Source organism: Anomaloglossus baeobatrachus, chromosome 2 (assembly GCF_048569485.1).
Source record: "Anomaloglossus baeobatrachus isolate aAnoBae1 chromosome 2, aAnoBae1.hap1, whole genome shotgun sequence".
In the NCBI taxonomy this organism is placed as follows: domain Eukaryota; kingdom Metazoa; phylum Chordata; class Amphibia; order Anura; family Aromobatidae; genus Anomaloglossus; species Anomaloglossus baeobatrachus.
In genome coordinates, this window is record NC_134354.1 from 334,752,025 (window position 1) to 334,776,924 (window position 24,900).

General features: G+C 42.6%; 1 protein-coding gene across 2 annotated transcripts in view; it reads left to right on the plus strand.

Annotated features, from left to right (window-relative positions):
- LOC142291424 (transcription elongation factor A protein 3-like) overlaps positions 1-24,900 on the plus strand; it is a 219,113-nt gene that overhangs the window by 92,677 nt on the left and 101,536 nt on the right. For both annotated transcript variants that reach the window (XM_075335934.1, XM_075335935.1), the window contains exons 9-13: positions 8,902-8,955; positions 9,249-9,320; positions 10,573-10,650; positions 10,738-10,868; positions 16,914-16,970. In XM_075335934.1, coding sequence (XP_075192049.1) covers positions 8,902-8,955; positions 9,249-9,320; positions 10,573-10,650; positions 10,738-10,868; positions 16,914-16,970 — 392 coding nt within the window. The remainder of the gene's footprint in view (positions 1-8,901; positions 8,956-9,248; positions 9,321-10,572; positions 10,651-10,737; positions 10,869-16,913; positions 16,971-24,900) is intronic.

Here is a 24,900-nt window from a genome sequence, read left to right on the forward strand (position 1 = left end):
AGGTTGTCGTCTTTGAGATTGTAGAGTGAGGAGTAGTATTTGGCGAAGGTGTTGGCGATGTCTTTAGGGTTGTATATTTTGTTCTTTTGGGCGTCTTTTATATGACCTATCCTTTGCTTTGTTAGTCTGGCTTTGATTTTATTGGCTAGTATTTTGCTCGCCTTGTTTCCCTGCCAGTAATATTTGGCTTTGCTCCTCCTCATGTTGTGCTCGTGTTTATATTGGAGTATTTGGTATAGGTCGTATCTTGCCTTTTGTAGGTCTTTGTATATAGCGGGTGAGGGGCTGTTTTTATGGGCATCCTCTAATGATGCTAAACTTTTGTGAAGTTCCTCTATCTGTCGCATTCTTAGCTTTTTGTGTTGTGCTGCTATCTGTATTAGCCGTCCTCTTATGTACGCCTTGTGGGCGCACCACACTGTGGTCGGGGGCATGTCTGGGGTGCTATTAATATCAAAATATTCCTGTAACAGGTCTTTGATTTGGGATTTGATACTATCTGAGGATATTAAGTGGTTATTAATTCTCCATGGGGAATATGTTGGGTTATTATATGTCTCTCTTATTTGGCATGACATAGGAGCATGGTCTGACCAGGTTATGTTCCCTATTTGGGCCGATTGTATATTTTGCAGGAGCCATTTATCCACCACTATTAGGTCAATTCTGGAGTATATTTTATGTGGGTGTGAGTAAAATGTGTAGTCCCGTTCGGAGGCGTGAAGGACCCTCCATGTGTCATTCTTCTGACAGGAGGCATTGGGACAGCGCATGTTTTCTTGGAGCACCAGGATTTGTCTGTATTGGGGATCGGGACGATATTGTTGTCTCCGCAGATTAGTAGCAATCCTTGTTTTATTTTGGATAACTTGGTCATGAGTTCTCTAATAAAGGTGATTTGTCCTGAATTGGGTGCGTATATAGATGTGATTGTGTACGTCTTATTATTGATATTGCATAAAAGTATCACATATCTGCCCTCGTCATCTAGGATTTTATCAATCAGCTGGAACGCTATAGTGTTCTCTATCGCAATCGTTATGCCTCTTTTCTTTTTCACTGCATGTGAGGCATAGATGTGGGGGTAATGTTGGGGTTTTAGTCTATGTGCGTCCTCGCTGTTTAGGTGAGTCTCTTGGACACATAATACAGTTAGGTCCAGAAATATTTGGACAGTGACTCAATTTTTGCCAGTTGGGCTCTGCATGCCACCACATTGAATTTGAAATGAAACCTCTACAACAGAATTCAAGTGCAGATTGTAACGTTTAATTTGAAGGTTTGAACAAAAATATCTGATAGAAATTGTAGGAATTGTACACATTTCTTTACCAATACTCCACATTTTAGGAGGTCAAAAGTAATTGGACAAATAAACCAAACCCAAACAAAATATTTTTATTTTCAATATTTTGTTGCGAATCCTTTGGAAGCAATCACTGCCTTAAGTCTGGAACCCATGGACATCACCAAACGCTGGGTTTCCTCCTTCTTAATGCTTTGCCAGGCCTTTACAGCCGCAGCCTTCAGGTCTTGCTTGTTTGTGGGTCTTTCAGTCTTAAGTCTGGATTTGAGCAAGTGAAATGCATGCTCAATTGGGTTAAGATCTGGTGATTGACTTGGCCATTGCAGAATGTTCCACTTTTTTGCACTCATGAACTCCTGGGTAGCTTTGGCTGTATGCTTGGGGTCATTGTCCATCTGTACTATGAAGCGCCGTCCGATCAACTTTGCGGCATTTGGCTGAATCTGGGCTGAACGTATATCCCGGTACACTTCAGAATTCATCCGGCTACTCTTGTCTGCTGTTATGTCATCAATAAACACAAGTGACCCAGTGCCATTGAAAGCCATGCATGCCCATGCCATCACGTTGCCTCCACCATGTTTTACAGAGGATGTGGTGTGCCTTGGATCATGTGCCGTTCCCTTTCTTCTCCAAACTTTTTTCTTCCCATCATTCTGGTACAGGTTGATCTTTGTCTCATCTGTCCATAGAATACTATTCCAGAACTGAGCTGGCTTCATGAGGTGTTTTTCAGCAAATTTAACTCTGGCCTGTCTATTTTTGGAATTGATGAATGGTTTGCATCTAGATGTGAACCCTTTGCATTTACTTTCATGGAGTCTTCTCTTTACTGTTGACTTAGAGACAAATACACCTACTTCACTGAGAGTGTTCTGGACTTCAGTTGATGTTGTGAACGGGTTCTTCTTCACCAAAGAAAGTATGTGGCGATCATCCACCACTGTTGTCATCCGTGGATGCCCAGGCCTTTTTGAGTTCCCAAGCTCACCAGTCAATTCCTTTTTTCTCAGAATGTACCCGACTGTTGATTTTGCTACTCCAAGCATGTCTGCTATCTCTCTGATGGATTTTTTCTTTTTTTTCAGCCTCAGGATGTTCTGCTTCACCTCAATTAAGAGTTCCTTAGACCGCATGTTGTCTGGTCACAGCAACAGCTTCCAAATGCAAAACCACACACCTGTAATCAACCCCAGACCTTTTAACTACTTAATTGATTACAGGTTAACGAGGGAGACACCTTCAGAGTTAATTGCAGCCCTTAGAGTCCCTTGTCCAATTACTTTTGGTCCCTTTAAAAAGAGGAGGCTATGCATTACAGAGCTATGATTCCTAAACCCTTTCTCCGATTTGGATGTGAAAACTCTCATATTGCAGCTGGGAGTGTGCACTTTCAGCCCATATTATATATATAATTGTATTTCTGAACATGTTTTTGTAAACAGCTAAAATAACAAAACTTGTGTCACTGTCCAAATATTTCTGGACCTAACTGTATGTCCGCTTTAAGCGTCTGGGCCTCTTTCCACAATAATGATCTCTTAAAGGGGCTGTTCAAACCTTTCACATTAATAGTTGAAATTTTAAATTCCATCAGATATAGTAATAAAAGAAGAAAAACAGAAATCAATATGTCACCAAGTACAAGGTAATGGTAAGGGAAGCAAAGGGTTAGGGTGCAAATAGTAATTACAACAGGTTACAATTCAGAGTCCGGTTCTACGTGAACCAACTGGATATTTGTCCCTATCCAGTATCAGTGGGGAATGAGAATAAAATGAGAGAAAAACTAAACGTTATTCTCGTGCACCTCCAACCTGCCAATCAAAGCAAAGAATGGCATCAAAAAGGAAAGTGGCATCAAAATAGAGAATGCATGAAGGTGTCCCTGTTCAGGACCATTCCTTGTTCAGCATCGGGGGTCTCTTCTTTAGCAGGGAGCTGGTATCTTCGTCCACAGATGTCAGGGACCAGTCTTGGAGCAGGGTCATAGCCTCTCTGGGGGACACGAGGACGTGTGTGACTCCATTTTTCATCACGATGAGCTTTACCGGGTATCCCCATTTGTAGGTGATGTTATTGTCCCGCAGGATCTTGGTTGCGGATGAGAATTCCCGCCTTCTATTCAGAGTGTCCGCAGACAGGTCGGTGAACACCAGGATATTCTGGAATCTTTCTGGATGTTCTTGCTTGTTTGCTGCCGCCGCCTTGGTTACTGCCTCTTTAAAATGATAGAAGTGCAGTCTGGCGATCACGTCCCGTGGTGCGGAGCTGGGAGCGGATTTGGGTTTGGGGATCCGGTGCACCCTATCAATCAGTAGATCCCTCTGCTCTGCTGACGGCACTAGTGCTGTAAAAAAGTCCGTTAAGAACTCTGTCAGTGCATCCGCGGGCACGTTCTTAGGAATCCCTCTGAAACGTAAGTTATTTCGTCTGGATCGGTCTTCAAGATCCGCGATTTTCAGTTTTAGGGCTGTAATCTCATCGTCCGCCTCATTATGCACATCTACTAGCTGGTTGTGCGCTGTGGTGTACTCCTCCAGTTTCCCCTCTATATGTGAGGTTCTGTCACCAATCTGCGTGATTTCTTTATTAAGCATAGTAACGACTGAGGTTATTTCTGCGTGGATGGCTTGCTTCAGCTCTGACATTACAGATCTCAGTATATCCTCAGTGACAGGGGCTGAGTTGTAGCTTTTATTAGGGGAGCATGAAGGGTTAACCAGGGCTGTGCTTGGTGGCTGGTATTCTGCAGGCCCAGGGCTGCTAACACCTCCAGCAGGAGAGAAGGTCAGAGACTGCAGGGCTGACTGATAACACTGTGTGTTTAATGATAAAGGGGCTCCATTAACAGTGTGAGACTCACGCTGTGACCCGCTCCTCAGTCCTGGTGATGTGCACCATCACTATTATCAGTGCTGCTATGTCCTCCATGAGGCAAACAACGGTGGCCATCTTGGATTGTATTACCGGCAGCTTCAAAAACAGAAACTTTGCCTGGCTTCTGCCCCTTCTTCCTCCCCCGCACCATGTCTATAACGATCTGTTCCCCTGCACTTCAGCTGCACTTATCTGTGATTTACAGCCTCCTCCGGTCTGATTGCCTTGCTTTGAGCCGCTTTTAAGGTTGGTGGTCAGGGAGCACAAGTCTCAGACGTCCATTCAGTTCAGCATCCGGTCACGCCCCCCATATTCTAGGTTCTTCAAAGGAGCTACCTTTTGCTTTCATTACTGCTTTGCACACTCTTGGCATTCTCTTGATGAGCTTCAAAAGGTAGTCACCGGAAATAGTTGTCACTTCACATGTGTGCCCTGTCAGGTTTAATAAGTGGGATTTCTTGCCGTATAAATGTGGTTGGGACCATCAGTTGTGTCTGAAGTCAGAAGTCTGGTGGATACACAGCTGATAGTCCTACTGAATAGACTGTTAGAATTTGTATTATGGCAAGAAAAAAGCAGCTAAGTAAAGAAAAACGAGTGGCCATCATTACTTTAAGAAAGTCAGACCGAAAAATTGGGAAAACTTTGAAAGTGTCCCCAAGTGCAGTGGCAAAAACCAACAAACGCTTCAAAGAAACTGGCTCACATGAGGACCGACCCAGGAAATGAAGACCAAGAGTCACCTCTGCTGCGGAGGATATGTTTATCTGAGTCACCAGCCTCAGAAATCGCAGGTTAACAGCAGCTCAGATTAGAGACCAGGTCAATGCCACACAGAGTTCTAGCAGCAGACACATCTCTAGAACAACAGTTAAGAGGAGACTTTGTGCAGCAGACCTTCATGGTAAAATAGCTGCAAGGAAACCACTGCTAAGGACAGGCAACAAGCAGAAGAGACTTGTTTGGGCTAAAGAACACAAGGAATGGACATTAGACCAGTGGAAGTCTGTGCTTTGGTCTGATGAGTCCAAATTTGAGATCTATGGATCCAACCACCATGCAGTGCAATGCAGAAAAGGTGACCAGATGGACTCTACATGCCTGGTTCCCACCGTGAAGCATGGAGGAGGAGGTGTGATGGTGTGGGGGTGCTTTGCTGGTGACACTGTTGGGGATTTATTCAAAATTGAAGGCATACTGAACCAACATGGCTACCACAGCATCTTGCAGCGGCATGATATTCCATCCGGTTTGCATTTAGTTGGACCATCATTTATTTTTCAACAGGACAATGACCTCAAACACACCTCCAGGCTGTGTAAGAGCTATTTGACTAAAAAGTAGAGTGATGGGGTGCTACGCCAGATGACCTGGCCTCCACAGTCACCAGACCTGAACCCAATCGAGATGGTTTGTTGTGAGCTGGACCGCAGAGTGTAGGCAAAAAGGCCAACAAGTGCTAAGCATCTCTGGGAACTCCTTCAAGACCTTTGACCTTTGGAATGCCAAGAGTGTGCAAAGCAATAATCAAAGCAAAAGGTGGCTACTTTGAAGAACCTAGAATATAAGACATATTTTCAGTTGTTTCACACTTTTTTGCTAAGTATTTCATTCCACATGTGTAATTCATAGTTTTGATGCGTTGAATGTGAATCTGCAATTTTAAGAGTCATGAAAATAAAGAAAACTCTTTGAATAAGAAGGTGTGTCCAAACTTTTTATCCGTACTGTGTGTATATATATATATATAATATATATATAAATATATAAAAATCATATAAGGACCAGAGATAGATATTAATCTAGGATCTAAAGAGCATCATTTATTACAATACATGTCGCAATGGTTTATTTTCAATATGTATTTATTAGTAATAAGTAGGGTTGAGCAAATCCAAACTGCAAGGTTTGCTGTCCGTACCAAGGTGTTCGGTGCTGAGCACCGAACACAGACTTTTGAATATATGTTCGCTTCCTGTTTGGGTTTGTCACTCGAATAACGCTTGTTGAAATGCTGCAGAGCAGCTAGTTAGCAGGCTTTTAGGCTGTGGACTCTTCTGGAGCCATCACAGCCATACCAAGTATTGCCAAGGCTGTGATTGGCCAATTAAATCACTATTAGAAAAAAAATGAAGCAAAATGATTAATACAGCATATACTGTACTTACCAGTCTCTGCAGCGAGGCTATAACACTACTTCCGGGACCGCTCATTAAACCTGATGCATATTCACTGCTCCCCCTGACTGTCTGTCACAACATCTGTGATTGGCAGACTACTGGCATCTCTGATTGGTTGCCCCCACAGAGGCTGTTTGTCTGCTAAGTAAAGTGTAAAAATATATAAATTAATTAAAAAATTATGTAGCGTGCTCCATATATAGATACCCAACACAGATAAAGCAAACAGTTACAGACTGCAGCCCCCAGCTGTGCGTGATACCTTGGGTATGAATCAAAATATGAGGGACCTCATGCGGCTTTTTTAAATAATTTTAAAAAATAATTTAAAAAAAATGGCATGCGGTCTCCCCCCAATTTTAATATCCAGCCAAGATAAAATAGACAGCTGGGAGCTAGTATTCTTAGGCTGGAGAGGTCCATGGTTATTGTGCTCTCCCCAGCCTAAAAATAGCAGCCTGCAGCAGCCCAGAGTTTTTGCATTTATTAGACGCAACATTGCCAGTGCTCATCCCGATTGCCCTGGTGTGGGGGTTAATTACAGCTGTAATTTGTCAGCTGCCATCAAGCCCTGGATCAGTAATGGGAACGGGTCTATGAGACCCCCACATTACTGATCCTGTAAGAGAAAAGAAATAAAACACAAACACTGGATAAATCCTTTATTTAAAATAAATGACACACACCCTCTTTCACCCCTTTATTAATCCCAAAAACACCCTTGCAGATCCGACGTAATCCATACCAAGTCCCATGACAATCCCAGCTTTACTACATACTGAAGTCGCAGCAAGCGGACACATTAGAGAATGTGACAACCCGCTGTGGCTTCAGGTAGACAGTGCATTTCCTGGCAGAAAACCATGTTTTTTTTGCCAAGAGATGCTGATTTGGTGCTGAAATTTACACACCAAATTCCTCCACCAAATCTGTATCTTCTGGCAGAAAATCGCACAAAAAATGTGGTTTTGATGCTTTTTTGATGCAGTTGCACCAGATATAAACCTCCTGGCAGAAAACTGCACCGAATCGGTATCAAAACCAATTTTTTGTGCGATTTTCTGCTAGGAGATGTAGAGTTGGTGCTGGAATTTAAACACCAACTTTCTGCACAAAATCTGCATCTCCTGGCAAAAAAAATGCATCAATGTCACATCAAAACCGTATTGAGTTTAGATGTTGCTGTTTTTGCCACAAGATGCAGATTAGGTGCAGGAATTTGGTATATAAATTCCAGCACCAAATCTGTGTCTCTTGGGAAAAAACCTTGCGTTTTTTTGCCAGGAGATGCAGGTCTCATTGAACTCAATGAGTTCACCTGAGGGAAGGTGTTACCTTGGGAACCTCCAGCTGTGACCAAAGGTAAACTGAGTAACATCATCACTCACAGATTCGACTCAGTCAGTGTCTCCCTGAAGCTGCAGCAGGTGGTCACGTTTTCTAATGTGCCCATGCGCTGCAACTTCAGTATGTAGCAGACCCAGGATCATCATAGGACTTTGTATAGATTAAGTATGATCTGCAAGGGTATTTTGGGGTTTGATTATGGGTGAAAGAAGGTGTGTGTGCATTTGATTTTAAATAAAGGATTTGTTTTCTGTGTGTGTTTTATTTCTTTTTACTTACAGGATTAGTAATGGAGGGGGTTTCATAGACCTCTTCCCATTACTGATCCAGGGCTTGATGGCAGCTGACAAATCACAGCTGGCATTAACCCCTTATATTACCTCGATGGCCACTGCACCAGGGCAATCTGGATGAGCTCTGTGAAGCACCGACATTGTTGCAAATTTTTCAGCTGCGGACTGGTATTTTTAGACTGGGGGTGGGCCAATAGCCATGGCTTCTCCCATCCCGATATTAATAGCCTCAACTTGACTGCTTTACTGTGGCTAGATATCAAAAATAGGGGAAACCCTATGTCTTTTTTCCCCCTCTATTTTGATATCCATCCACAGTAAAGCTCACAGGTGGGGGCTGCAAGCTGAAGCTGTTGTTTTACCCGCCCTAGCTGTCAAAATATGGCGAGAGCCTACATAATTTTTTAAAAATTATTTATTTCTTTTTACACCACTATATAGCAGACTGACTGCAACCAATCACAAACTTGGACATAGGGTGGTGGGCGTGTATAGCAATCTAGTAGGTAGGGGAAGCAGTGAATATTGATGAGGAGAACGAAGAGAGTCTGACTGCAGCGTGATCCTCTGGGAAATACCAGGAAACACAGTATGTATAACTATTCTGCTCTTACTACCATTTAACTTCCATTTGCAGCCCCCAAGCACTTATTAAAGCCATTTTACAGCCACAAACATCTCATCCCCATTGACTTGTATGGGGTTTGTTATTCGGCGTCAAGTTCGCTTTTTTTTTCCCATACTGGTTCAGCGAACCCGAATATCCATAGGTTCGCTTATCACTAGTAGTAAGTTATTTAAGATGACAAACTGATTGTAATGCTGATATGCAGCATTTCATTAATGAAATTTTGGACTGCTACCTAATCTAATTGGCATATTGATATCTTTGCAGAAGTCATTCAACTGATGTTCAATCTTCATCCCATATCTCTAAGAAGCTAGAAAGGTAAGAGTCTGTGTAAGGCCACAAAGGAGTAATACAGTTCTGTAGAAACTCAGACTTCTGGGACTCTATAATTTTGCTGTATCAACATATGCCATAATTTCATACGCACATTCTGCATTGGGTGACATGGCAGCACACGTTGCACCAATGGTATATCCACCCCTTGATGGCACACAACCATTAGAAGGTTGTATATAGTTGCACACTGTTACGGTACAGAGCCAAGGCGTTCATATTACTCAGTACCATTTAAAATGATCTATTGCTACTACTGATTTCTATATTTCCACTAGGCGACTCTCTTTAAACAACTCACTGCCTTTATCGTCTGGTTCAAAAAATTCAAGTAACAACAAAGAGGAAAGGTAAAACTATTATGTTAACTAGTGAGAGTGTAAGGGTGGCTTTACACGCTGCGATCTCGCTAGCGAGATCACTAGCGTGCGTTCTCGCCCCCATCGTTTTTGCAACACAGGCAAATCGTTGCCCGTGGTGCACAAAATCGTGCGGACCCGTCACATTACTTACCTGCCTAGCGACATCGCTGTGACCGGCGAACCACCTCCTTTCTAAGGGCGCGGTTCGTTCGGCGTCACAGTGACATCACTAAGTGGCCGCCCAATCAAAGCGCAGGGGCGGAGATGAGCGGGACGCAACATCCCGCCCACCTCCTTCCTTCCTTATTGGCGGCGGCCGCAGGTAAGGTGAGGTTCCTCGTTCCTGCGGTGTCACACGTAGCGATGTGTGCTGTCGCAGGAACGACGAACTACATCGTCCAAGCAGCAGCAACTATAATTGGGAAGAGGGGGTGATGTCACCGATGAGCAATTTTGAACGTTTTTGCGACGATTCAAAATCGCTCATAGGTGTCACACACAACGACATCGCTAAAGCGGCCGGAATGTGCGTCACAAATTCCGTGACCCCAACGAGATCGCTTTAGCAATATCATAGCGTGTAAAGCCACCTTTAAAGAAGACTTGTAACCAGGTCAAAAGTGGCCAGTTTTGCTGTTTTTTATTTCTGCTGCCCTCCTAATTGTTATGGTTTTTGTTTGTTCTAACATCTGCCTTTTAATTTAGTTCTAATTTTATGATTTAAAGATACAGCCCAAGGACATCCCCCCAGAGAATCCTCTGAGCCATGACCCCTAAGTAAAAACTAGAGATAGACGGATCTGGCAAAATATGATTTTGCCAAATTGCACAAATTTTCCTGGGAAATGCAATTTACAGCAAAGTTATTCTTTGTGAAATGAATGTTTCTTATTATGCTATGGGTTTTTTTCTAGATCCCAGAACATAATAAACAATGATATAGAAAATTAAAAAAAATACTTATACTCACCTTACCTCCGACCCCTCCACTCTTCACTGTCTCCTATTTGGTCCTTAGTGCATCTTCTTATTACTACGATCGAGCGCTGAATGCATGGGCCTCTTCACGCTAGGCAGAGACTCATGGTATCTCTGGAATTGTATTGTGGATTTTTTTTAAAACATTATACTCGGGCAATAAAACTAGCAAAAACATGCCACTTTTGACCTGGTGACAGGTACTGTTTAAGGATCATCTTTATTATTAATCTTGGCATATCTTACATTCTCATCTTTGCAGAAGACACTCTATGTCTTCACCAACTTCATCAAGTCGCAATGAATCCAACAAACCTTCTACAAACACTAAAGAAGAGAGGTGATAAGAACTTTAAAGAAACAAATGTTTATTCACCTTTGTATGTATTCTCATTGCAGTAAAACTTTTGTATTTTTCTATACCCAGTGCTCCATTGGCATGCTCTCCCACTTGTAGTAGTCCTACTTCATCTGCTCTTCTATCACCCTGTTATCTGACAGGTGATTCTGTGAGAGACAAGTGTGTAGACATGATAGCATCTGCTCTAAAGACTGATGGTAAGGTTCAAGAATTTGGCTTTTTACATTTGTCTTATTGACTAGTACACTGCTTGTAGTTTTGAAAAGTCAACCATTACAAGTATGCACAAAGCATAAGATAAGAAGAAATGCAAAACCAAGCCAATCTCTTCGGGTGTCCCAATACAAGGATAATGCTCTGGTCAGCTTAAGTGCAATGTTCCGACAAAACTTTGTTTATTGAGGTAATAAATTAATACATTCAACAACCAACTAAACAATATTGGAAAGCAACCCTTATATTTAGTAGATAGTATCGTGTTTCCCCGAAAATAAGCCTCCTCCTGAAAATAAGCCCTAGTAGGAATTTTCAGCATTTTCAGCATAAGGCTTAAATAAAAGCTCTACCCTGAAAATAAGCCCTGGTCGCGGTTCAATAATGAAGTGTCCATGTAGCTAAAAAAATTATAGAATACTGCAAGATACTTCATTATAGAAAGCTAACACCCCCAAAAGAGAGAAAAAAGACAGATCTTGCAATCATGCTCAGCAGACGCCGAACTAAAGGACCTGCAGTGGTATGCATCAAGAACATGCGGTGAAAAGCACACCCACATGTAACACCCTGGGATCGAGGGGGTTAACCCAACTCATCGCCGGGTCAGGGATACAAATCCTCTGCGCCGTCACAAAGTGGCCTGGCCCGATTTCGTGACCCCGAGGCGTACAGGAGGGAGGATGATGGGGATAGTAGTAAGATGGATGTCGTGATGCCACCTGTGGTTTGTGTCCAGGGAGTAGCCGCCACTAAAGAATTCCTCACCGGGGCAGAGCAGGCCCTGGGTGGATGACGAGGGCAGTAGTCCATGGGAGCACCAACGTGCAGGGCGCCGGCAAAGACCGAGATGACACAGGGGGCTGCGGTTCAAAGTTCTCTTTATTCACAGTTCTTAAGATACCCTGGAGGTGCTGCTCTCTGTTGCGATGGGCCTCAGCCGGTCCCGGGTAAATCAGAAGCAATCACCGGTGTCTGTGGAGTGTGAGACCTCCTTTCCTTGCACTTGGTTGTGGATCCCCATGGCTTGAAGTGGCTTGGGGACCCCAGTGTCTCTGCTAAGTGTCCCGTCCCGTATGCAGGTGGCGTTGATCCTCACCGTGGGGCCTGGCTGCAATCCCGACCCCGGATCCTATGTGTCACTGTGTTCCGGAAAAATGGGTGGTGGGCGATGGGACTTGAAATCCCCTTCCCCTGCAGATTCGGGCAAACAACATAGAGTATAATCTGCTCTAGGGCTTCTGCGCCCTGTCAGCGCTGGCACTGTAGGAACGGTTAGACTCGACCTCCAGCTACCATGTTCTCTCCTCTGTCTCACTATCTCCATCGGCTGCCTCTCACCCTCTTCCAGTCTGGCCGGTTCTAGCAGAAGAAGGTCTCAAGCAGCACTTTCTCCTGCGACCGTGTTGTTCAGTGTCTGAGACTTTTCTGACTAGGAGCTGGTTGTGTGTTTCAGTCCCTCACTCAGTGCCCCTACCCTTGGGATGACTCATAGTGGCTGTTGCCCAGGTAACCTGAAATTCCCCAGACTGTCTAGCTGCCCTGTGTAAGTAGTGACTCATAGCTAGATGTTTTGTGTAGTGAAACAAATAATACCAGTAATTAACTCCTTCATCACCCGAGTCCAAACATTGCACTTTAGATGAAATGCAATGCTCTGTGGCAACTGAGCCTCAGGGGCGCCACACACACACATCAGATTGCACATCCACACTGATCGCACATGCGATGTCGGTGGGGTCAAATCGAAAGTGACGCACATCCGGCGTCACTTTCGGCTATGCGGAAGGACGGAGGTGAGCGGGATGTTTACATCCCGCTCATCTCCGCCCCTCCGCCGATATTGGCCGCCTGCCGTGTGACGTCACTATGACGCCGCACGACCCGCCCCCTTAGGAAGGAGGTGGGTCGCCGGCCAGAGCGACGGTCGCAGGGCAGGTGAGTGCATGTGAAGCTGGCGTAGCGATAATTTTCGCTACGCCAGCTATCACACGATATCGTACCTGCGACGGGGGCGGGGACTATCGCGTGCGACATCGCAGCATTGACTTGCGATGTCGCAACGTGCAAAGCCCGCCATCAGATCGCACACACAATCACATATCATATCGCACATACACACCATATCCGGTGATACCGATTGCTTCCAGGCAGCGAGGGAACCTTGGGCACAGTGCAGTGGAGCGCGAGGACCTACGGTGAAACGCATAGAGGAGCTGCAGTGGAACTCATCGATGCGTTCCACTGTAGGTCCTCGCGCTCCACTGCACTGTGTTCGAGGTTCCCTTGCCATCCAGAATCAATCGGTATCGCCAGATGTGGTGCATGTGTGTGCAATCTGATATGTGATTGTGTATGCGATCTGATGTGAGTGTGTATGTGCCATCTGATGTATGTGGGTATCAGTCAGAAACAGGGAAGAACTGCCTGGAGTATACCTGCTGGGAGAGCCCGCCAAAGATCACAGGAGGACCTGGGAGCAACGCAGACATCCAGGGTCTGGTAAATATGATTCTCCTGGGAAAGGGTTGTAAACTTATCCCCAACAGTGTTTCCCCGAGAATAAGCCCGATCCCAAAAATAGGACTAGCGCATTTTTGGGGGCAAAAATAATATAAGACAGTATCTTATATTCTGGGAAACATGATAGATAGGTTGCAGATGTGCCACCCATGTTAGACCTCTCATGTCATGGTGGTGGGTCCAAGTGGCGATGTGGCTGTACTGGCTGCATGCAACAGGATTTTGAAATGGGGGTTAAAAATGATATTAAAAAGGGGAAGAGAAAAATAAAATAAATAAACAAAGAATTTGTGACTCCAGTTACGATGTTCGGCTTTGATATGGCAGGGAACTGCTGAAGGTCCCCAGGAGTTAGGTAGTGATAAGCTGGGTTTACACACTGCAACATCGCAAAGGACATCGCTGTAACGTCACCGGTTTTGTGACGTAACAGCAACCTCCCTAAGTCTCTGCTAAGTCGCTGGTGAGCTGTCAAACAGGCAAACCTGGCCAACAACTCAACAGCGATCCGGACCTGCAGAGCGACCTAGCTGGTTGTTGGGGACGTTGATAAGCAGCCTTTTGAAAGGGAAGTTGCTAACAAAGTCTATGCAAAGTCTTCACACACTGAAACTTCATGCTGCACAGCGGGAAACAAAGGACCTAGGAATGGTCCTGAACGATTTGTAACGATTACAACTTCACAGCAGGGGCCGGGTCGCTGATAAGTTTCACACACTGCAACATTGCAAACAACATCGCTATTGCGTCACAAAACCGGTGACGTTACAGCGATGTCGTTTGAGATGTTGCAGTGTGTAAACCCAGCTATACACAGTGCTGGATGCTTGTCCCCTCGCCCCCCCACCCTCCCAACTAGGGATAGTTCCTGGGGATGTTGAGGTAAGGATGGTGCAGCAGAGAATAATTCAGCCATAGACAGGGCAGGGAGCTTTTACCTTTTATTGGCGATCTGCAGAACATTCCAAAACATTTCTCACAGCATTCACAATGATGGTGGTTCTTCCTGCCCTAATGAGAGTTTCGCTTCTCTGCTGTGTAGTGGTAGTGTATTCCTCCTGCTGCTACTTCACTACCTGAGAATAGGTGTCTTAAAATCTTGGGATTTTCAAGACAAGAAAATTCTGGATCTTTAATCCCTTCCAGAGAGCAGGCAACTTGAATCCTGAGGGAAAACTCACTGTTTCTTCTAGAACTTTCCAGACTCAATCACGTCGCTGAGCTTGCTGCCAATTTCACTGCTCCTTGTGAAAAGGCTAATAGCAATATCTCAGTTTGCCACTGACCTTGAAAGTCCAGGTGGCCTAGGGACTGATACCGTGCCAATTTGTAGCTGGCCCCTCCAGAGGCTTCAACAGGTACTTCAGGACACCACCCTCTCCATGTTTCACTCCTCTCACATGCTGACACCAACTTCTGCTCTCTGAATTTACCTCACACCTAAGCTCCTCCCCTTTCTCCATCTAAGGCACACACAAGCTTTGTTATCAGCTCAAGTGAACAGCCCCAGTAAGGGAGTGTAGGCAATTGTTTGTATGTGGTGAATACACATGTACAGTACCTTGAAAAAGTATTTGGCTCCCTTGAATTTTTCAACCTTTTCCCATATTTCAGGCTTCAAACATAAAGATAAAAATTTTAATGTTATGGTGAAGAATCAACAACAAGTGGGACACAATTGTGAAGTAGAACGAAATGTATTGCTTATTTTAAACTTTTGGAAAAAATAAATAACTGAAAAGTGGGGCGTGCAATATTATTCATCCCCTTTAAGTTAATACTTTGTAGTGCCACCTTTTGCTGTGATTACAGCTGCAAGTCGCTTGGGGTATGTGTCTATCAGTTTTGCACATCGAGAAACTGAAATTCTAGCCCATTCTTCCTTTGCAAAAATCTCGAGCTGAGTGAGGTTGGATGGAGAGTATTTGTGAACAGCAGTTTTTAGCTTCTTTCCACAGATTCTCGATTGGATTCAGGTCTGGACTTTGACTTGGCCATTCTAACACCTGGATACATTTATTCGTGAACCAATCCATTGTAGATTTTGCTTTATGTTTGGGATCATTGTCCTGTTGGAAGACAAATCTCCGTCCCAGTCTCAGGTCTTTTGCAGACTCCAACAGGTTTTCTTCAAGAATGGTCCTGTATTTGGCTCCATCGATCTTTCCATCAATTTTAACCATCTTCCCTGTCCCTGCTGAAGAATAGCAGGCCCAAACCATGATGCTGCCACCACCATGTTGACAGTGGGGATGGTGTGTTCAGGGTGATGAGCTGTGTTGCTTTTACGCCAAACATATAATTTGGCATTGTGCCCAAAAAGTTCTATTTTGGTTTCATCTGACCAAAGCACCTTCTTCAACATATTTTGTGTGTCTCCCAGGTGGCTTGTGGAAAACTTTAAATGACACTTTTTATGGATATCTTTAAGAGATGGCATTCTCCTTCCATAAGGGCCAGCTTTCTGCAGTGTACGACTGATTGTTTTCCTACGGACAGACTCTCCCACCTCAGCTGTAGATTTCTGCAGCTAATCCAGAGTGATCATGGGCCTCTTGGCTGCATCTCTGATCAGTCCTCTGATCAGGAGAAGTCCTTGTTTGAGATGAAAGTTTGGATGGATGGCCAGGTCTTGGTAGATTTGCAGTGGTATGATACTCTTTCCATTTCAATGTGATCGCTTGCACAGTGCTCCTTGGGATATTTAAAGTTTTGGAAATCTTTTTGTAACCAAATCCAGCTTTAAACTTCTCCACAACAGTATCACAGACCTGCCTGTTGTGTTCCTTGGTCTTCATGATGCTCTCTGTGCTTTAATCAGAACACTGACACTATCACAGAGCAGGTGCATTTATACAGAGACTTGATTACACACAGGTGGCTTATATCTATCATCATCAATCATTTAGGACAACATTGGATCATTCAGAGATCCTCAATGAACTTCTGGAGTGAGTTTGCTGCACTGAAAGTAAAGGGGATGAATAATATTGCACGCCCAACTTTTCAGCTATTTATTTTTTATTTATTTTTTTTTAAATTAGCAATAAATTTCGTTCAACTCACAATTGTGTCCCACTTGTTGATTCTTCACCATAACATTAAAATTGTTATCTTTATGTTTGAAGTCTGAAATATGGGAAAAGGTTGAAAAATTCAAGGGAGACAAATACTTTCGAAAGGCACTGTAGCTATTTTTTGTGGCGACTCAGGCACATTTCTGGACTAAGAATGTAACATTCACAGCTTTATAAATTTATAATTACCTGAAAGGAAGATTTGCAGTGTGAACAACATAGAAGAAGCCTTCCGTTCTCTGAGCAAATGTAACCTATAGTGCATTACTTAATATGTCTATATCATCATCATCATTATCATCATCATCATTATCGTGGTGTTTTCATCATTTGTAGGCAATATTTCAGCTATTTCTTATTGAGCATACAATAGGAAAAGGTGCCGTGTATTATTATGTTGCTAACCTTCTGTCACATTTCTGTTTTCAGATGACTTTAAAACTTTTGGTGTTAACTGTGAGAAAATTGCATGGGAAATAGAAGAATATATCCTTTCAAGATCTAGGTGTTGTAGATAGTTATGCAAGTTAATCAATTATATCACAATTAGAGATGAGCGAACTGGTCGTGGTTCGTCTCGTGTTCGGTTCGTCGAACGGAGGTCCCGTTCAAGTTTGTTTCGTCGAACGTTCGATGAACCAAACTCGAACCTATAGGATATAATGGGAGGCAATCACAAACACATAAAAATGCATGATAAATGTACACAAACAGTTAATAAACATTGCCATAACACTTACCGGTCCCCGCGATCCCTCCTGCACTCTGTCTCCTGCCGCTATTCCATCCGATGATCGCTGAATCCTCCCGGTGACCAGCACTGCCAGCAGTGATGCAGGACCTATCGTGACGTCAAAATAGCCATGTGACCAGTCCCGTGGCTATTATCTCATTGGCTACAGACTGGTCACATGACTATGACGCGTCATGTAGGACCTGCGAGTGCATCTCTCCGGTACACGGTGCACATTTGTGTATCGCCGTGTACCGGCGACATGCTCTAGCACACGGTCAACTCCCCGTTCCGTTAGGGACCGGCTGACACAGCCGGTCATTAACGGAGATCACCGTTGCCATAGCAACGCAGTTAGCGGTGACGTCACCGCTAACCGCGGCTCCGGGAGCACCGTTGCTATGGTAACGTGTTTGTCAGCGTTACCGCTGACAGCCAGCAGCACTGATCACTCACGGAGTGAAGGCTGCACGCTGCTTCCCGTGAAGCTGCACGGGGAGCAACAGCGTCTTCCCCCATGCAGCAGTGATAGAGCAGAGCTGCATTTGTTGAACGAGAAAGACAGAAGACCATGGATCGTGGAGGGCTGACAGGGGGTAATAAAGATGGAGTCTCTAATGTGTCTGTGTATTTATTTCTATTAAAGTATTTTTTCTCTGTGTGGTGTTTATTTTTAACCCTTTATTGGAGATTCTTAATGGCCGGGTCAAACGGGCCTGACATTAAGAATCTCTGGCTTAATACTGGCTAGTAAAACAAAGCCAGTATTAACTCATGATTACCCAACAAGCTCCAGGGCTGTTGGAAGAGTTGGATACAGCGCCAGATGATGGCGCTTCTATGAGAGCGCCATTTTCTGGGGCGGCTGCGGACTGCAATTCGTAGCAGAGGCGCCCAGAAACCTCGGGCTAACCTGTGCTGCGGATTCCAATCCCCAGCTGCCTAGTTGTACCTGGCTGGACACAAAAATGGGGCGAAGCCCACGTCATTTGTTTTTTAATTATTTCATGAAATAAGTGAAATAATTAAAAAAAAACGGGCTTCCCTATATTTTTGGTTCCCAGCCGGGTACAAATAGGCAACTGGGGGTTGGAGGCAGCCCGTGGCTGCCTGCTGTACCTGGCTAGCATACAAAAATATGGCAAAGCCCACGTCATTTTTTTGGTGGGCAAAAAACTTCTGCATACAGTCCTGGATGAATATACCAAGTAGTCTACAGACAATTGTTAGCGCTTGACCCCAATAAAAATTAAATCCGCAGCTAGGTTTGTAGGCAAAAAAAAACCTTTAATTTGCCTGGAATCAGAAATTAATTTTAATTGAGATTTTTTAAAATAAAAAATCCCCAATAAACCAGCGCTGATAAGAGGTTTTTTTTATTAATATTTTATACTTTTTATTGCTATCCTTGTTTTAGACACAAATTTATTCAAAACAATTCACACAATAGAGCAAGGAAAAAGAAAGAAGAATAAACCACATATGGTAGAAATAAAAATAAAAGTAAAAATAAAGAATAAGTAATTGATAGTGCAGCAAACAGATACCAGGTGTCTGGTTGCGGTACCCCGGCCGGTAGTAGAGCAATTATTAAATCTAGTATAGTATATTAAGTGATGCTTCAAGGCACATGATATTTAATGCCAATTGAAACTATCACTGCAATATGATTTTTCAGATACCTGGAGAGTTTTTTTCAATCCATAAGCAAAAAGGTTTTTAATAGAGGCTTAAATTATAAGCAGCAATTTCAGCATTCCAAGTGCCTTTAAATGAATTTGAAGAAACTGCACTTCAGGATTGTAGTGAAGATGAGGTGCCCCAGCTCATCAAGTGTTCCAATAGGAGTTTACCTCATCCTCACTACAATCCTGAAGTGCAGTTTCTTCAAATTCATTTAAAGGCACTTGGAACGCTGAAATTGCTGCCTGAACGTGACTGCAGGTAAACTCCTATTGGAACACTTGATGAGCTGGGGCACCTCATCCTCACTACAACCCTGAAGTGCAGTTTCTTCAAATTCATTTAAAGGCACTTGGAACGCTGAAATTTCTGCCTGAACTTGACTGCAGGTAAACTCCTATTGGAACACTTGATGAGCTGGGGCACCTCATCTTCACTACAATCCTGAAGTGCAGTTTCTTCAAATTCATTTAAAGGCACTTGGAACGCTGAAATTGCTGCTTATAATTTAAGCCTCTATTAAAAACCTTTTTGCTTATGGATTGAAAAAACTCTCCAGGTATCTGAAAAATCATATTGCAGTGATACTTTCAATTGGCATTAAATATCATATGCCTTGAAGCATCATTTAATATTCTGTACTAGATTTAATAATTGCTCTACTACCGGCCGGGGTACTGCAACCAGACACCTGGTATCTGTTTGCTGCACTATCAATTACTTATTCTTTATTTTTACTTTTATTTTTATTTCTACCATATGTGGTTTATTCTTCTTTCTTTTTCCTTGTTCTATTGTGTGAATTGTTTTGAATAAATTTGTGTCTAAAACGAGGATAGCAATAAAAAGTATAAAATATTAATAAAAAAACCTCTTAACAGCGCTGGTTTATTGGGGATTTTTTATTTTAAAAAATCTCAATTAAAATGCAGTCCTGGATGGAGTATGCTGAGCCTTGTAGTTCTGCAGCTGCTGTCTGCTCTTCTCCATACAGACAGACAGCAGCTGCAGAACTACAAAGCTCAGCATACTCCATCCAGGACTAGAAAGAGGTTTTTTGCCCAGCTCACCTGTGTGATGGAAGCCAGTGATCCTGGGCTGTGCACGGAGAAGAGGTTTGGAGAGCCAGTCCATGTGCATTGAAATTGGTTAAAGGATTTCACCAGCACAAAACTCCAGGCATTTTGTTCTTTGGACGCGTTTCGAACATCCAGTTCTTATTCAGTCTCTAAACCATCTAGTCACAGAACTGTTTAAAAAGGGCTGAACCCAAACATGTGATCAAATGCAAGGAGAGAGCAAGACAATTACAAAAACATTAACCCCTTGAGTTATATCACTCCATATAATGCTTATAACACTTATATATATACAAAGTATTTTTTTAGCCAGATTAATATGCAAACATCAATTCATTTCTTTTATTTAAACCTTTCGGAAATCTTGTGCCCATTAAAAACATCCATTTTATTTCTCTCTGAAAGAGGATATCTTTCAAATTTCCACCCCTTCTAGGTAGTTGAATTTTTTCAATGGCATTGACTTTCATGCCTGTTAAATTACCTGCATGTGCGTCGCGAAAATGTTGAGACGCTCCTGATAATTTTCTGGTGGTGGCATTATTAACATCATAAATGTGTTCAGATATCCTCTTTCTGAGAGAACGACAAGTGCTGCCTATATATTGTAACTGGCAAATAGTACACGATATTAAATAAACCACATGGTCTGAACTGCAGTTTATGAGTGACATTATTTTATACGTTTTTTTATCTGTAAATGAAGAAAATTCCTTCACATTTGACATATAACCGCATAGTCCACACGATCTGTGGCCACATTTGAAAGAGCCTGTGCTGGGTAACCAATTTCCAGTGTTTTTTTCTTTTTTAGTGGAACCGCACCTATTCATATGATCACTAGGTGATAACATGGATCCCAATGTAATGTTCCTTTTTGAAACAAATTTAACTCCATTTTTTAAGATTTTGTGTAATGTGTCATCTGTAGATAAAATGGGTAAATATTTTTTAATAATTTTGATTACATCATAATAATTTTTACTGTATGTTGTTGAAAAAACAACTGACAATTCTTTCTGGGGATTATCTCTGGTTTTATTCATGTCCAAATATTGTGACCTACTCACTTTGATTGCCTTGGTTTTGGCTTTCTGGAGATTTGTCATTTTATAACCTCTTGCCAAAAACCTTTTTTCAATAGTGCTGCATTCTACCTCAAAACCATTTTGGGTGTTGCAACATCTCCTAGCACGGACATATTCACCTGTAGGGATGTTATTTATAACATGCTTTGGATGGCAACTTCCCGCATGTAATAGTGAGTTGCCTGATATGGGTTTTCTATAAAGACTACAATTAATTTCTCCATTGTCACCCTTCCCATGGAATTGTATATCCAAAAAATTAATTTTTGATACATCATGAAAAAAAGTGAAAAAAAGATTATGGGCATTATTATTAATGTATGATATGAAATCCTCAATTTTTTTGTTTGGATTTTGCCATACAATAAGTACATCATCTATAAATCTCAGATATAATGCTATATCCGAGAAAAAAGGATTGCACTGATTAAAAATATATTGTTCTTCCCACCAAAACATAAATATGCATGCTAGAGAGGGGGAAAACCGTGCACCCATTGAACATCCCTGTAACCAGAGATAATCCCCAGAAAGAATTGTCAGTTGTTTTTTCAACAACATACAGTAAAAATTATTATGATGTAATCAAAATTATTAAAAAATATTTACCCATTTTATCTACAGATGACACATTACACAAAATCTTAAAAAATGGAGTTAAATTTGTTTCAAAAAGGAACATTACATTGGGATCCATGTTATCACCTAGTGATCATATGAATAGGTGCGGTTCCACTAAAAAAGAAAAAAACACTGGCAATTGGTTACCCAGCACAGGCTCTTTCAAATGTGGCCACAGATCGTGTGGACTATGCGGTTATATGTCAAATGTGAAGGAATTTTCTTCATTTACAGATAAAAAAACGTATAAAATAATGTCACTCATAAACTGCGGTTCAGACCATGTGGTTTATTTAATATCGTGTACTATTTGCCAGTTACAATATATAGGCAGCACTTGTCGTTCTCTCAGAAAGAGGATATCTGAACACATTTATGATGTTAATAATGCCACCACCAGAAAATTATCAGGAGCGTCTCAACATTTTCGCGACGCACATGCAGGTAATTTAACAGGCATGAAAGTCAATGCCATTGAAAAAATTCAACTACCTAGAAGGGGTGGAAATTTGAAAGATATCCTCTTTCAGAGAGAAATAAAATGGATGTTTTTAATGGGCACAAGATTTCCGAAAGGTTTAAATAAAAGAAATGAATTGATGTTTGCATATTAATCTGGCTAAAAAAATACTTTGTATATATATATAAGTGTTATAAGCATTATATGGAGTGATATAACTCAAGGGGTTAATGTTTTTGTAATTGTCTTGCTCTCTCCTTGCATTTGATCACATGTTTGGGTTCAGCCCTTTTTAAACAGTTCTGTGACTAGATGGTTTAGAGACTGAATAAGAACTGGATGTTCGAAACGCGTCCTCTCTGACATGGGCTTGACCACCATAGCATGGACTTTTTAATGATAAGAAAATAAAGGAAGTTTTATTTTAAAGAACAAAATGCCTGGAGTTTTGTGCTGGTGAAATCCTTTAACCAATTTCCATCCAGGACTGTATGCAGAAGTTTTTTGCCCCCTGAAAAAATTATGTGGGCTTCGCCATATTTTTGTATGCTAGCCAGGTACAGCAGGCAGGTACGGCTGCCCCCAACCCCCAGTTGCCTATTTGTACCCGGCTGGGAACCAAAAATAAAGGGAAGCCCTTTTTTTATTGTTTCATGAATTTCATGAAATAATTAGAAAACAAATGACGTAGGCTTCGCCCCATTTTTGTGTCCAGCCAGGTACAACTAGGCAGCTGGGGATTGGAATCCGCAGCACAGGTTGGCCTGAGCTTTCTGGGCCCCACTGCTGCGAATTGCAGTCTGCAGCTGCCTCAGAAAATGGCACTTTCATAGAAGCGCCATCTTCTGGCGCTGTATCCAACTCTTCCAGCACCTGCCTGCTATACCTGGCTAGCATACAAAAATATGGCGAAGCTCACGTCCTTTTTTTGTAGTTTTTTGGCAAAAAAAATAAAAAATGCTTCCCTGGATTTTCCATTGCCAGTGAAGGTAACACCAAGCAGTGGGGGTTAGCAGCCAGTAGCTGCTTGGATTACCCTTAGCTAGCAATACAAAAAATGCAGCGGGAGCCCATATATATTTTTTTTAATTATTTATTTAAATAACTAAAAACAAAATGGGCTTCCTTGTATTTTGATTGCTGGACATCACAATGCTGTAAAAATAAATCTTTAAAAAAAATTACGTAGCGCTCCGCGGTATTTTTGATTCTCAGCGCAGATAAAGCAGAGAGCTATGGGCTGCCACCCCCATCTGCCTGCCGTTACCTTGGTTGGCAATCAAAATACAGGGAAGCCCATTAATTTTTTCTATTTAAAAAATAGTTAAAAAAAAAATGACGTTGGGTCCCCCCATTTTTGATAGCCAGCTAGGGTAAAGCAGACAGCTGTAGCCTGAAAACCACAGCTGGCAGCTTTACCGTGGTTGGGGATCCAATGTGGAGGTCCCCCCAGGCTCTTTTTTTATAATTATTTTATAAATATTAATAATTACACAAAAAAAGTAGGGTCCCCCCCAAATTGGATCACCAGCCAAGGTAAAGCGGACAGATGTGGTCTGGTATTCTCAGGGTGGGAAGGTCCATAGTTATTGGGCCTTCACAGCCTAAAAATAGCAGGCCGCAGGCACCCCAGACATGGCGCATCCACTAGATGCGCCAATCCTGGCGCTTCACCCCAGCTCATCCCGTGCCCTGGTGCAGTGGCAAACGGGGTAATAAATCGGGTTGATACTAGCTGTAAGGTCACCTGACATCAAGCCCAGCAGTTTGTGATGTCATGGCGTCTATTAGATACCCAACATCATAAACTGTCAGTACTAACAAAAAAAAAAATCGACAAAAGAAATTTATTTGAAAAAACAGTCCCCAAAACATTTCCTCTTTCACCAATTTCTTGTAAGAAAAAAAATAATTGGGTCCCACGACGACTCTGGACCGTCTAGAATATGGGGGGGGAGACACTCAGGGAACGTATCCCCAATTTTCTAAGAGTGCAGACCCTTCATGTGAGGAGTGTGTGTGCAATGAATCTGCACTCACTCTCCCCGGGTCCACAGCAGCAGAGTCCATGTCGTAATGGTTGCTACCAAAGCTGCAATGTCCTGCTCATGAGGTAAGGGCATGCCTAATCAGGAGAACTATTCTACATTTCCAAATATTGGTATTTGCTGATATTATTGCTATTCCACCTACTATATATTGGGGATAGGATCTTGGAGATGGAATACCCCTTTAAGTTTAGTTATCCAGCTGAATGAATACTTAACAACAGAGCTCGCTATTTAGATGTGTTTTCTTGTGGCGTATAACAGACTCTCATGTTTGGTAGTCGTTCAGCAGGGAAACTATAAAAGCAAAACCCTCCATTTGGAAATGTAGTAAATTGCTCTCCTGATCAATTATGTTCCTTACCTTATGAGCAGGGCATTGCAGTAATAATAATAATTTATTCATTTATATAGCGTTATTAATTCCATAGCGCTGTATGTCTTTGGAGTGTGGGAGGAAACCGGAGTACCCGGAGGAAACCTACGCAAACACAGGGAGAACATACAAACTCCTTGGAGATGGTGTCCTTGGTGAGAATTGAACCCAGGACCTCAGCGCTGCAAGACTGCAGTGCTAACCACTGAGCCACCATGCCGCCCATTTAGCTTACAGATGCATAACCACCACTCACTGTGTCTGAACACAGGAAGCTGAGCTGACAGCCACTCTGTGCATGCGGCAGCGTCTATTGTGAAGGAGAGGG